At 40.4% G+C, this 15,004-nt stretch overlaps 2 protein-coding genes across 2 annotated transcripts; both read left to right on the top strand.

Annotated features, from left to right (window-relative positions):
* The first annotated feature begins 11,965 nt into the window (after positions 1 to 11,965).
* LOC130957250 (uncharacterized) lies at positions 11,966 to 12,944 on the top strand. Its single transcript, XM_057884119.1, has 2 exons — positions 11,966 to 12,484; positions 12,543 to 12,944. The coding sequence occupies exons 1-2, from the start codon at positions 11,966 to 11,968 to the stop codon at positions 12,942 to 12,944; spliced, it is 921 nt and encodes a 306-aa protein (XP_057740102.1).
* A 137-nt stretch (positions 12,945 to 13,081) lies between these two features.
* LOC130957249 (uncharacterized) lies at positions 13,082 to 14,590 on the top strand. Its single transcript, XM_057884118.1, has 2 exons — positions 13,082 to 13,242; positions 13,351 to 14,590. Exons 1-2 carry the CDS (start codon positions 13,082 to 13,084, stop codon positions 14,588 to 14,590), a joined length of 1,401 nt encoding a protein of 466 aa, XP_057740101.1.
* Positions 14,591 to 15,004: the final 414 nt, after the last annotated feature.

Below are 15,004 nucleotides of genomic sequence, written 5' to 3'. Positions count from 1 at the left end.
TCGTTTTTTTCTCTTTTTTTTGTATTCACTGCTTTTTCTTGCTTCAAGAATCATTTTTATGATTTTTCAGATCCTCAGTAACATGTCTCCTTTTTCATCATTCTTTCAAGAACCAACCATTCATGAACAACAAATTCAAAAGATATATGCACTGTTTAAGCATACATTCAGAAAACAAAAGTATTGCCACCACATCAAAATAATTAATCTGTTATAAAATTCAAAATTCATGCAATTCTTCTCTTTTTCAATTAAGAACATTTTTCATTTAAGAAAGGTGATGGATTCATAGGACATTCATAACTTTAAGGCATAGACACTAAGACACTAATGATCATGAGACACAAACATAGATAAACATAAGTATAATTTTCGAAAAACAGAAAAATAAAGAACAAGGAAATTAAAGAACGGGTCCACCTTAGTGAGGGCGGCTTGTTCTTCCTCTTGAAGATCTTATGGAGTTCTTGAGCTCCTCAATGTCTCTTCCTTGTCTTTGTTGCTCCTCTCTCATGATTCTTTGATCTTCTCTAATTTCATGGAGGAGGATGGAATGTTCTTGGTGCTCCACCCTTAGTTGTCCCATGTTGGAACCCAATTCTCCTAGGGAGGTGTTGATTTGCTCCCAATATTTTTGTGGAGGAAAGTGCATCCCTTGAGGCATCTCAGGGATTTCATGATGAGTGGGATCTCTTGTTTGCTCCATCCTTTTCTTAGTGATGGGCTTGTCCTCATCAATGGGGATGTCTCCCTCTATGTCAACTCCAACTGAATAACAGAGGTGACAAATGAGATGAGGAAAGGCTAACCTTGCCAAGGTAGAGGACTTCTCCGCCACCTTATAAAGTTCTTGGGCTATAACCTCATGAACTTCTACTTCTTCTTCAATCATGATGCTATGAATCATGATGGCCCGGTCTAGAGTAACTTCAGACCGGTTGCTAGTGGGAATGATTGAGCGTTGGATAAACTCCAACCATCCTCTAGCCACGGGCTTGAGGTCATGCCTTCTCAGTTGAACCGGCTTCCCTCTTGAATCTCTCTTCCATTGGGTGCCCTCTTCACAAATGACTGTGAGGACTTGGTCCAACCTTTGATCAAAGTTGACCCTTCTAGTGTAAGGGTGTTCATCTCCTTGCATCATGGGCAAGTTGAATGCCAACCTTATATTTTCTGGACTAAAATCTAAGTATTTCCCCCGAACCCTTGTAAGCCAATTCTTTGGGTCCGGGTTCACACTTTGATCATGGTTCTTGGTGATCCATGCATTGGCATAGAACTCTTGAACCATTAAGATTCTGACTTGTTGAATAGGGTTGGTAAGAACTTCCCAACCTCTTCTTCGGATCTCATGTCGAATCTCCGGATATTCACTCTTTTTGAGTTTGAAAAGGACCTCAGGGATCACTTTCTTCAAGGCCACAACTTCATAGAAGTGGTCTTGATGCACCCTTGAGATGAATCTCTCCATCTTCCATGACTCGAAGGTGAAAGCTTTTGCCTTTCCTTTCCTCTTTCTAGAGGTTTCTCCGGCCTTGGATGCCATAAATGGTTATGGAAAAACAAAAGGCAATGCTTTTACCACACCAAACTTAAAAGGTTTGCTCGTCCTCGAGCAAAAAAAGAAAGAAGAGAGTAGAAAAAGAAGAAATAGAGGAGATGGAGGTGGCTTTGTGGTTCGGCCAAAAGGGGAGAAGTAGTGTTTTAAATTTGAATGGTGAGGTAGGTGGGGTTTTATGAAGGATGGATGTGAGTGGTGAAGAGAAAGATGGGATTTGATAGGTGAGGGGTTTTTGGGAAAGAGGTGTTGAGGTGATTGGTGAATGGGTGAAGAAGAAGAGATAGGGTGGTGGGGTAGGTGGGGATCTTGTGGGGTCCACAGATCCTGAGGTGTCAAGGAAAAGTCATCCCTGCATCAAGTGGCGAGCAAAATTGCTCTCTGTGCCAATTCTGGCGTTAAACGCCGGGCTGGTACCCATTTATGGCGTTTAACGCCAACTTCTTGCCCTTTTCTGGCGTTTAACGCCAGTCTGGTGCCCCTTTCTGGCGTTAAACGCCCAGAATGGTGCCAGACTGGGCGTTAAACGCCCATTTGCTAGCTTCACTGGCGTTTAAACGCCAGCAAGTTCTCCTCCAGGGTGTGTTATTTTTCTTTCTGTTTTTCATTCTGTTTTTGCTTTTTCAATTGATTTTGTGACTTCCCATGATCATCAACCTACAGAAAACATAAAATAACAAAGGAAAATAGATTAAATATAACATTGTGTTGCCTCCCAACAAGCGCTTCTTTAATGTCAGTAGCTTGACAGTGGGCTCTCATGGAGCCTCAAAGATACTCAGAGCAATGTTGGAACCTCCCAACACCAAACTTAGAGTTTGACTGTGGGGGCTCTGTTTGACTCTGTTTGAGAGAAGCTCTTCATGCTTCCTCTCCATGGTGACAGAGGGATATCCTTGAGCCTTAAACACAAAGGATTCTTCATTCACTTGAATGATCAATTCTCCTCTGTCCACATCAATCACAGCCTTTGCTGTGGCTAGGAAGGGTCTGCCAAGGATGATGGATTCATCCATGCACTTCCCAGTCTCTAGGACTATGAAATCAGCAGGGATGTAATGGTCTTCAATCTTTACCAAAACATCCTCTACAAGTCCCTAAGCTTGTTTTCTTGAATTGTCTGCCATCTCTAGTGAGATTCTTGCAGCTTGAACCTCAAAGATCCCTAGCTTCTCCATTACAGAGAGAGGCATGAGGTTTACACTTGACCCTAGGTCACACAGAGCCTTCTTAAAGGTCATGGTGCCTATGGTACAAGGTATTGAAAACTTCCCAGGATCCTGTCTCTTTTGAGGTAATTTCTGCCTAGACAAGTCATCCAATTCTTTGGTGAGCAAAGGAGGTTCGTTCTCCCAAGTCTCATTACCAAATAACTTGTCATTTAGCTTCATGATTGCTCCAAGGTATTTAGTAACTTGCTCTTCAGTGACATATTCATCCTCTTCAGAGGAAGAATACTCATCAGAGCTCATGAATGGCAGAAGTAAATTCAATGGAATCTCTATGGTCTCAGTGTGAGCCTCAGATTCCCATGGTTCCTCATTAGGGAACTCATTGGAGGCCAGTGGACGTCCATTGAGGTCTTCCTCAGTGGCGTTCACTGCCTCTCCCTCCTTTCCAAATTCGGCCATGTTGATGGCCTTGCACTCTCCTTTTGGATTTTCTTCTGTATTGCTTGGAAGAGTACTAGGAGGGAGTTCAGTAATTTTCTTGCTCAGCTGACCCACTTGTGCCTCCAAGTTTCTAATGGAGGACCTTGTTTCAGTCATGAAACTTTGAGTGGTTTTGATTAGATCAGAGACCATGGTTGCTAAGTCAGAGTGGTTCTGCTTAGAATTCTCTGTCTGTTACTGAGAAGATGATAGAAAAGGCTTGTCATTGCTAAACCTGTTTCTTCCACCATTATTGTTGTTGAAACCTTGTTGAGGTCTCTGTTGATCCTTCCATGAGAGATTTGGATGATTTCTCCATGAAGAATTATAGGTGTTTCCATAGGGTTCTCCCATGTAATTCACCTCTTCCATTGAAGGGTTCTCAGGATCATAAGCTTCTTCTTCAGATGAAGCGTCCTTAGTACTGCCTGGTGCAGCTTGCATTCCAGACAGACTTTGAGAAATCAAATTGACTTGCTGAGTCAATATTTTGTTCTGAGCCAATATGGCATTCAGAGTATCAATCTCAAGAACTCATTTCTTCTGATTTATCCCATTGTTCACAGGATTCCTTTCAGAAGTGTACATGAATTGGTTATTTGTAACCATTTTAATTAGTTTTTGAGCTTCTGTAGGCGTCTTCTTCAAATGAAGAGATCCTCCAGCAGAGCTGTCCAATGACATCTTGGACAGTTCAGATAGACCATCATAGAAGATACCTATGATGCTCCATTTAGAAAGGATGTCAGAAGGACACTTTCTGATCAATTGTTTGTATCTTTCCCAAGCTTCATAGAGGGATTCTCCTTCCTTCTGTCTGAAGGTTTGGACTTCCACTCTAAGCTTACTCAATTTTTGAGGTGGAAAGAACTTTGTCAAGAAGGCATTGACTAGCTTTTCCTAAGAGTTCAGGCTTTCTTTAGGTTGTGAGTCCAACCATATCCTAGCTCTGTCTCTTACAGCAAATAGGAATAGCATAAGTCTGTAGACTTCAGGGTCAACCCCATTAGTTTTGACAGTGTCACAGATTTGCAAAAATTCAGCTAAAAACTGATGAGGATCTTCCAATGGAAGTCCATGGAACTTGCAATTCTGTTGCATTAGAGAAACTAATTGAGGCTTAAGCTCAAAGTTGTTTGCTCCAATGGCAGGGATAGAGATGCTTCTCCCATAGAAGTCGGGAGTAGGTGCAGTAAAGTCACCCAGCACCTTCCTTGCATTGTTGGCATTGTTGTTGTTTTCGGCTGCGATGGATTCTTCTTCTTTGAAGATTTCTGTTAGGTCTTCTACAGAGAATTGTGCCTTAGCTTCTCTTAGCTTTCGCTTCAAAGTCCTTTCAGGTTCAGGGTCAGCCTCAACAAGAATGCTTTTGTCTTTGCTCCTGCTCATATGAAAGAGAAGAGAACAAGAAAATATGGAATCCTCTATGTCACAGTATAGAGATTTCTTGAGGTGTCAGAGGAAAAGAAAAATAGAAGGAAGAAGTAGAGAATTCGAACTTATCAAGAAAGATAGAGTTCGAATTGTGCATTAAGGAATAGTGTTAGTCCATAAATAGAAGGATGTGAGAAGAGGGGAAGAAATTTTCGAAAATTAAGTAAAATATTTTTAAAACATTTTGAAAAATACTAATTGATTTTCGAAAACTAAGAGTGGAAAAGAAATCAAGTGATTTTTGAAAAAGATTTTGAAATTAGAAATAAAAAAGATATGATTGAAAACTATTTTAAAAAAGATGTGATTAAAAAGATATGATTGAAAAGTTATGGTTTTAAAAAGATATGATTGAAAAGATATGATTTGAAAAACAATTTAAAAAGATTTGATTTTACAAATTAATGACTTGGCTAACAAGAAAAGATATGATTCAAACATTAAACCTTTCTCAACAGAAAAGGCAACATACTTGAAATGTTGAATCAAATCATTAATTGATAGCAAGTATTTTTGAAAATGGAAAGAAATTGATTTTGAAAAAGATTTGATTGAAAAGATTTGATTTGAAAAAAGATTTGATTTTGAAAAATGTTGAAAACTTGAAAAAATTTGAATTAAAAACAGAATCTTCCCTCTTGTGCCATCCTGACATTAAACGCCCAGAATGGTGCACATTCTGGCGTTTAACGCCCAAAGCACTACCCTTTTGGGCGTTAAACGCCCAGCCAGGCACCCTGGCTGGCGTTAAACGCCCAGCCAGGCACCCTGGCTGGCGTTTAAACGCCAGTTTGCCTTCCTCACTGGGCATTTTGAACGCCCAGCTTTTTCTGTGTAATTCCTCTGCTGTATGTTCTGAATCTTCAATTCTCTATATTATTGACTTGAAAAGACACAAATTAAAAATATTTTTGAATTTTTAATGATGAGGAATAATCAAAATGCAACTAAAATCAAATAACAATGCATGCAAGATACCAAACTTAGCAGTGTGTATACTACTGACACTAACAAAATGAGAATGCATATGAGAAACAACAAAAATACTCAAGATAAAAGAATTTAAAGATCAGAGCAAGGAAATCATCAAGAACATCTTGAAGATCATTTAAGACACATGAATGAATGCAAGAAGAACAGAAACATGCAATTGACACCAAACTTAACATGAGACACTAGACTCTACAAGAAACATACAATATTTTTGGTTTTTATGATTTTGTAATTTTTTTTGGATTTTTTGAAAATTAAGTGGAAAAGAAAATAAAGATATCAAAATTCTTAATGAGAATTTCAGGAATTATGCAATGTTAGTCTAAAGCTTCAGTCTAAAGAAATTAGACATGGCTAGCCAAACTTCAGCAGGACATTGCATTCAAGAGCTAAATTGATGAGAAACAATCAGCTTTGGTGATGACAATAACATCACCTTGAAACACTAGAATTCATTCTTAAGAACTCTGAAGAAAAATACCTAATCTAAGCAACAAGATGAACCGTCAGTTGTCCAAACTCAAAACAATCCCCGGCAACGGCGCCAAAAACTTGGTGCACGAAATTGTGATCATCAATGGCGCCATCAACATGGTACGCTCAATTTCAGCCAGAAAATACCTGAAATCACAGAAAAACACACAAACTCATAGTAAAGTCCAGAAAAGTGAATTTTAACTAAAAACTAATAAAAATATACTAAAAACTAACTAAAACATACTAAAAACAATGCCAAAAAGCGTATAAATTATCCGCTCATCAAGGGTCCCTAATGGTCTCTGATGCTCGATCTTAACCTTCTGACACGTTAAACATTTAGATACGTGCAATGCCACATCATTCTTCATTCCTGGCCATCAAAACATCGCTTTCAGATCTTGATACATTTTGATACTCCCTGGGTGAATTGAGAACCAACTCTTATGAGCTTCCTTCAAGATACTCTGTCGCATGTCTCCAACATCTAGCACAATAATCCGGTTCTTGAACCTCCACAAACCATCTTGACCTTCTACCACTCTCCACTATTTTCCCTGTCCTACTGCTGGTAATACCTTTCCTAACGCTTCACTATCCTGATGAGCCTTCAGAAGTTCTGATTTAAAATCATTTGAGATCTGCAACTGACTTAAACACAGAATTTCGGATTCTTCTTTAACTCCCAAATTCAAACCTTGAAATGCCTTCAGTAACTCTTCCTCTCGTAGCATCATCCAAGTTACATATAAAAATTTCTGACTCAAAGCATTTGCCATAATGTTTGCTTTTCCTGGATGATAATTTAATTCAAAATCATAATCTTTCAGAAGCTCCATCCACCTCCTTTGATGCATATTAAACTCTTTCTGCTCAAAAAGATACTTTAAACTCTTATGGTCTGAGAAAATATGAAACTTAACGTCATAAAGATAGTGCCCCCAGATCTTTAAAGCAAACACAACAATAACAAGTTCTAAATCATGTGTCGGATAGTTCATCTCATGCGACCTTAATTGCTGTAAGGCGTATGCTACAACATTCTGGTGTTGCATTAAAACGCACCCTAAACCCTTTAATGACGCATCACAATACACTTCAAACGGTTCACTTGGTTCAGGAAATACCAACACGGGTGCAGTAGTCAATCCGTGCTTCAATTCTTGAAAGCTCTCCTCACACTCCGGAGTCCAGATAAAAGGCATATCATTCCTAGTCAATTTAGTTAAAGGTAAGGTGAGCTGTGAAAATTCCTTAATGAATGTGCGATAATACCCCGCCAAACCTAGGAAACTCCTTATCTCTGTCACTAAAGTTGGTCGCTCCCAATTCATTACTGCTTCCACCTTAGCAGGATCCACAGCTATCCCCTGCTTACTTATCATGTGACCCAAAAACTTCATCTCACTCTTTCAAAACTCGCATTTAGATAACTTAGCATATAACTTCCTGTCTCTCAGAATTTGCAGCACAGTTCGCAAGTGATCAGCATGCTCCTCTTCAGTCTTAGAGTAAACAAGAATATCATCAATGAAGACAATAACAAACTTGTCCAGATACGGCCTGAAAATCCTGTTCATAATCCATGAATACTGCCAGAGCATTAGTCAATCCAAAAGACATCATCGTATACTCATAATAACCATAACGTGTCTTGAAAGCAGTTTTCGGAATATCCTCGTCTCTAACCCTTATCGAATGATACCCAGATCGCAGATCAATCTTAGAAAACACTCCTGCACCTTGTAACTGATCCATTAGGTCATCAATTCTAGGTAACGGATATTTATTCTTCACAGTGATCTTATTCAATTGTCGATAATCGACACACAAACGCATACTTCCGTCCTTCTTCTTTACCAGTAATAGTAGTGCTCCCCACGGAGAAACACTTGGTCGAATAAAATGCTTACCTAACAGATCTTCCAGCTGAGCCTTTAGTTCAGCCATTTCTAAAGGTGACATCCAGTAAGGAGTAATCGAAATTGGACCGGCTCCATGCACCAACTCAATTGCAAATTTGACCTCTTTGTTAGGTGAAAATTCATTAATATCATCCGGAAGCACGTCCAGAAATTCCCATACAATTGGAATTTGTTCTAAACTCTGATCATCAACTGATACTCCCGCAGTTAATAACATAATACCCTGACATTCAGTTCAAGAACAGTTTACTATCATAGAGTTCAAATAATAACTGTTCACCACAACCGGCGCTTTTGACCCTTCCGGCATAAACTGTATTAATTTCTCAGAACAATCAAGAAAAACATTATTCTTGGATAACCAATCTAATCCCAAGATGAGATCAAGACCAGTCATCGGTAAACAAATCAAATCATGCACAAATTCACGTTGTTGCACTCGAAAGGGAACTTGTGGACATCCTATCCTAGTCACCGTCGCTTCATGAGTAGCATTATACACTTTCAAATCATAACCTAAAACCACCATTCTCAATCCTAACTCATTAGCCTTTTTAAATGCAATAAATGAATGAGTTGCTCCTGATCAAATAAAGCATTTAAGATTTTACCAGCCATTTCATAGTTACCTCTAATCAGTGTCTCAGATCCCTCAACACCTGCTGCAGAAGTGGTATACACTCTCTCTGGCTGCTGTACTCTACCAGTTTCATACTTCTTCTTCTCCAAACAATTATTAGCCATATGCCCGGGCTGTCCACAAAAATAGCATACCCCAAGTCCTAACCTGCATGGAACTCCAGGATGATACTTTCCACACCTCTGATAGTTCAAATCCTACTGTGGTTGTTTTCCAAACCTTCTTCCCTAATTAACATTAGTATTTAGCCTCCTGTAATTACCCTGGCCTTGAATCTGCTGTGGAACAAAGCCTCCACGCTTGAAATTCGTATCTCTCGGGGCAAAGTTCCTCCCTGGAGGCCTCTAAAAAGGCACCCTCAAACTTCCTTTCTCTGCTGCCGTCTTTCTCACACAATCTTCAGCCACCCTACTCTTATTCACCAATTCAGAAAATACTCTGATCTCCATTGGGGCAATGAAGCTCAGAATATCGCTCCGAAGACCTCCCTCATATTTAATACACTTCCATTCAGCAAAATCTTCTGGTGCACCTTGACAGATACGAGAAAAATGACATAACTCCTCAAACCTGCTAGTATACTCAGCAACAGTCATATGTCCCTACTTTAACTGTGTTAATTCAAGTTTCTTTGCATTTCTGGCTGAATTAAGAAAGTATTTCTTATAGAATTCTGTTCGGAAAACCTCCCAAGGAGTCGCAGCACCCTCAGGCTGTAGGATACGTCGTGTTCCCTGCCACCAATACTGAGCCTCTCCTTGCAGCTGATAAGTTCTAAATTCAACACATTGCTCCTCAAGAACCTGTTGGGCCTGCAACGCCCTTTCCATAGCCTGAATTCAATTATCTGCATCAGTGGGATTTGAGGTTCCCCTGAAGGTCGGAGGGTGAACTTTCAGAAATGTAGCAAGCATCAAAGGACCGTCCTCATCATTAATATTCCCGTGATTACCTTGGTTTATCTGATTACCTGGTGCCTCGGCTGTCGCCTGCATAGCTGCAGCCATATTCCCCAGGGCAGCCATGAACTCTACTAGATCATTCCCTGCTGGGCTAGGAGTAACAGTGCCTATCCTACCTCTACCTCGCCCGCGACCACGTTTGCGAGTCGACATCTAGTCCCTATACACACCAAACAAGTGATATTAAGTTGATCAGTCTCAATATCACAAGTCTAATGCTTTAAGTTCCAAATGCATGCTCACAAACGTTTATGCTATATATATCAATCAGATATCCTAATAGCACATAAGCACATATACAGAGAATGCACAGAAGCACAATCAGTCCGTCTTTCAGGCTCTATAGGAACGAACTGCTCTGATACCATAATGTAACACCTATCATACAGAGTTTTATGCTTAAGTCATAAAACAGAGGTGGTGTGGTATTACGACCTCTAAAATAAACTGTATATATATAATAGCAGAAGAATTATAATATGCTAGGAGACTTGAAGAATAGAGGAAATAAAAATTGTGAAATAAAAGCGCAATGCTCGAGAAACGAGTTAACTTGTGTGCTAAGAAAGCTACAGCTGTCAAGTGTAAAGTAACGCAAAACAGGAACAGAGAGTGAAAGATACAAAATAACGAGCTCCTGACTCAGCCTGCGAAGTCAAGACTGGCCGGAGAATGTACACACATATATACATATATATACATATCAAAAACCCAAAAGTACATAAACAAAATCCTGCCTCTCCATACACTCTAGGAGGATAAAAAAGAATAAGTTATGTGGAGAGAAAGCTAAGTATATATATATATATATATATATATATATATATATATATATATATATATATATATATATATATATATATATATATATACATCATAGCATAACAAAATAACCTAGTTACCACTCTGCTTCAAGAGTCCAGATGCCTAACGAGATGCCTCTCAACCTGCATCTGAAAAATAACAACATAGTATGGAATGAGAACCGGAGGTTCTCAGTATGGTAAAGGTGCCACACACATAATATATAAGGTCCTGGGAATGCCAGAGGCAATCCTAGAATGCCAACACTCAGATTATAGAGTTTAAAGTATTAAACAGAAGCCATAAAAAGGTGGTTTTCTAAGAGTACCTAAACCTAACTTAGCTTAATCTTATATCTAAGTCTCATACTGCCATTCCTCCATAGCTCCCACTCCATCATGCATTTCACAGACATTTAAACAGATAAAGGCAAGTACAAGAAGGTTATAAATACTGCAGGTAATAAATATACATTTAATATAGAATATGATATTACAAGAATGCCTAATAGTAAGAAATATGATATTATAATTAATGTCATTAATAAATACGGCTGATAAGAATATGATAAGTGGATTGATAGGAGAGTGAGATAAAAAATAAAACTGTTGTTAAATTATATAAATGAAGTAAATTATAGAAAATTTTGACTAATTATGGCTGAAAATTTTTTTTATCAAACTTTTTTCATAATATAAAATACCTAATTTATACACATTGTTCATAATATTTAAATAATTCAAACAATTATCATTTATACCAGAATTTATGATTAGTTAATAACGTTATTATTTGTTTTCTTAATTCCATTGGCAAATCATTTATGAGACTAAGATAAGAAATTATATTAGAGTTTAGTTCCGTGTCCTGTATTTTGTGTTGTGTCGTGTCTCATGTTTGTATTAATGTCCAAATTTTATATGATACACTTAAATATTATTATGGGTTAAATATTTTTAATTTATATTTTTGAAATAAATTTTAAAATAACATATATTATTAAAAATATTTATTAACCTTAGTTTGTATTTTAATATAAAAAATAAAAAATATTACATTTTTTTTAAAATATTTTATATTTTATACATATAAAATAATGTATTTCTATATCTAAGAATAAATTAAAATTAGGGTAAAAAACCATAATAAGCCAACTGGCTCGGAAAATTACGTAAATACGCCAAAGCAAAAATCGTTACAGCAATAAGCCAGATCGTATTTTTATATAATTCGAACCAGGTTGGTTCGAACTCCATTTATTAGTAAATCGAACCAGGTTGGTTCGAATTATGGTTTTTTTTTTTGTTAGTAATTCGAACCAGCCTGGTTCGAATTAGTAATGAAGGTAATTCGAACCAAGGTGGTTCGAATTATAGAGAGAGAATGTCTGCATGTAATTCGAACCAGGCTGGTTCGAATTACACCAATCATAGTTCGAACCAGGCCGGTTCGAACTATGTGTGAGACTGACTGTATATATATGGTTCCAAACGTGAGTTACTCTCATTAGAGGGAGAAGGATGGCTAGTGAGGAGAGTTTTGTTGTTTTGGTGCACCACAGAGGATCTGTTAATAGAAAAACTCGTTCCGGAGTAAAGTTCACAGATAAGAATCCTCTATGTATTGTCATAACATCTACGACGAGTTACGATGACCTTGTTAGCGCTGTACTAATGAAGCTTGGTCTGGAGGGTGCGAAGCGGGTAAAGAAGTTTTTCTATCGCATTCCAGTCACGGTGCTACAGAATACGGTGAAGTATGATTGCTTCACGATTAATAATGATGCGGACTTGCAAGTAATGTTTCTCTGTCGGCGGCAGTTTCCGGAGGTGAGGACACCGGAGTTGTTGGCCCGGCTGGTTGATGTTGTATCCAGCTCCGGCGGTTCGAACAGGAATACGAACACTATAGCGAATGCAGCAGGTTCTAGTTCCCGGCCTGCCGTTGCTTCCTCGTCCGTCCCTGTGTACGAACCAGTGGTCCAACATGTCGCCTCCCCATCTTTCGCTGTTGACCTCAATGCCACCGAAGGCGACGAGGTAGTGGAAAGGGAAAATTTGCCGAACGCTTTAGTGGGAGTTGCACCTGTTGGCGTAGGAGACGGTTTTTTTGGACGATGAAGACGAGGATGACGTCGAGCCGGATATGATTGACGATGATAGCGCTGATGATATTGGAGCGACTGGGCCTGCATTGGAGGTAGGTGGTTCTAGCTCTGGCACACAGCAGTATCCACCACATTTTTCCTCATTGGACTTGGACGCCATGAGACATGAGGGGGTTTTAGGGCACGCTGTTGGATTCGGAGCTAGAGATGCGGAAGGGAGTACTGGTCTGACAGAGTTCCAGGTTGGTCAGCAATTCCAGGATAAAGATGAGGCCCTTTTAAGTGTGAGACTTACAGCATCCGGCGAGGGGTACAGTACAAGGTGGTGGAGTCCGATCACCGCCGGTATGTGGGCAAGTGTTCCGAGTTTGGGAATGGGTGCACATGGTTGATTCGACTGAGTCTCCGGAAGCGCAAGGGCATCTGGGAGGTCAAACGGTACAATGGACCTCACACTTGCCTGGCCACATCCATCTCTAGTGACCACAGGAGTTTGGATTATCATGTGATTTCGGCTTTCATTATGCCAATGGTTAGGGCCGATGCATCCGTGAGCATCAAGGTGCTCCTGAACGCCACGGCAGCGCACTTTGGTTTTAGGCCGACTTACCGGAGGGTTTGGATGGCGAAGCAGAAATCTATTGCCCTCATATACGGTGACTGGGATGAGTCCTACAACGACCTGCCTAGGTGGGTCTTGGGTGTCCAGCTGACGATGCCTGGGAGTGTTGTGGTCCTGAAGACGAGCCCGGTTCGAGTTGGAGGATAGGTGGACAAATCTCAAGCGTACTTCCACAGACTTTTCTGGACTTTCCCGCCCTGCATCGAGGCATTCCGTCATTGCAAGCCGCTAATCAGCATTGACGGCACACATTTGTATGGGAAGTATGGGGGAACGTTGCTCATCGCGATTGCACAGGATGGGAACTCCAACATTCTACCTGTGGCATTCGCACTAGTAGAGGGTGAGAACGCGGAATCCTGGACATTCTTTCTCTCACACCTTCGACAGCACGTGACCCCGCAGCCCGGTCTGCTGGTTATATCGGACAGGCACAACGGCATCAAGGCTGCGCTTGAGGCCCCTGACGGCGGTTGGCTACCGCCATCTGCGTACCGTGCATTCTGCATACGACACGTTGTGGCTAATTTTGCCCTAACCTTCAAGGGCAAAGACGCTAGGAGGCTACTAGTGAACGCGGCGTATGCGAAGACCGAGGTTGAATTTGATTACTGGTTTGATATCCTGCGATCTGAAGATCCGGCGATGTGTGAGTGGGCGAACCGGATTGATTACTCGTTGTGGACTCAGCATCGTGATGAGGGGCGGAGATTCGGTCACATGACGACGAACATCTCCGAGTGTGTGAACTCTATCCTGAAGGGGGTCAGAAATCTCCCTGTAGCATCCCTGGTGAAGGCAACATATTGTAGGCTTGCGGAACTGTTTGTTCGCAAGGGGAGAGAGGCTGAGGCCCAGATGGGAACAGGACAACAATTCAGTCAGCATTTGGTGAAGTGTATTGAGGCCAACATGAAGACGGCCAGGTGCTTCACGGTGACGCTGTATGACCGGGATAACTCCGAGTTCACTGTAGCAGAGACTACTCCGACTGGTTCTTTCTCCTTGGGTACTTACAGAGTATCACTTGCCTCTCGGACATGTGACTGCGGGTACTTCCAGGCTCTTCATTTCCCGTGTCAGCACGCACTTGCGTGCTGTGCATACTCACGGGTCACCTGGACCTCTTACGTTCACAGCGTCTATCAGATTAGCTCGGTCTTCAATGTGTATCGGATGGGATTCACACCTCCCATCCCGGAGGGCTTCTGGCCACCTTACGACGGGCCCACAGTGATTCCAGACCCTGCCATGAGGCGTGCCAGAGAGGGTCGTCCTAGATCCACTAGGATACGGACGAACATGGACGAGGCGGATCCGAATCGGCCAAAGAGGTGCGGCCTATGTCGCCAACCTGGACACACGCGACGTAGTTGCCCACAGGTTGCAGGCTCGTCTCAGACAGGACACCATTAGTATGCATGTTGTTAGTGTTAGCATTATCTACATTAGTGCGCATCTTGCTAGTCTTAGAGTTATTTAGATTATATCCCATGTTGTTAGTGTCAGTATTATTTACATTAGTGCACATGACTTTTAGTTTGATTGTTGCGAGTAGTAATGAATATGGCTTTTTTAATTATGTATTTTTTTTCTTTAAAGTTCAATCATGTATGATCCTGGTTTGTACTTTTTTTGTTATGTTATAGTCTGTTTATCTATGTTTTTTTTTAATTTGTGTTCTGGGACATTCATTTTGTATGATCAATGAATCTTGAAACAGTTTAGCGTTTATTTTCTCTTATTGAACTGTGTCCGGGTTGGCGACATAGGCCGCATCTCTTTGGCTGATTCGGATATGCCTCGTCCATAGATACACAGCTTAGTCAG

This window comes from Arachis stenosperma, chromosome 10, assembly GCF_014773155.1.
Source record: "Arachis stenosperma cultivar V10309 chromosome 10, arast.V10309.gnm1.PFL2, whole genome shotgun sequence".
Lineage (NCBI taxonomy): Eukaryota > Viridiplantae > Streptophyta > Magnoliopsida > Fabales > Fabaceae > Arachis > Arachis stenosperma.
This window is presented reverse-complemented; position numbering and strand designations above follow the sequence as displayed.

Bases quoted from the DNA above. Each gene is read 5' to 3' on its own strand.
- LOC130957249 (XM_057884118.1), top strand. From the start codon at position 13,082: ATGGTTAGGGCCGATGCATCCGTGAGCATCAAGGTGCTCCTGAACGCC. The intron at 13,243-13,350 runs GTGGGTCTTGGG...GTACTTCCACAG, and splicing joins TCCTACAACGACCTGCCTAG to ACTTTTCTGGACTTTCCCGC.
- LOC130957250 (XM_057884119.1), top strand. From the start codon at position 11,966: ATGGCTAGTGAGGAGAGTTTTGTTGTTTTGGTGCACCACAGAGGATCT. The intron at 12,485-12,542 runs GTAGTGGAAAGG...CTGTTGGCGTAG, and splicing joins ATGCCACCGAAGGCGACGAG to GAGACGGTTTTTTTGGACGA.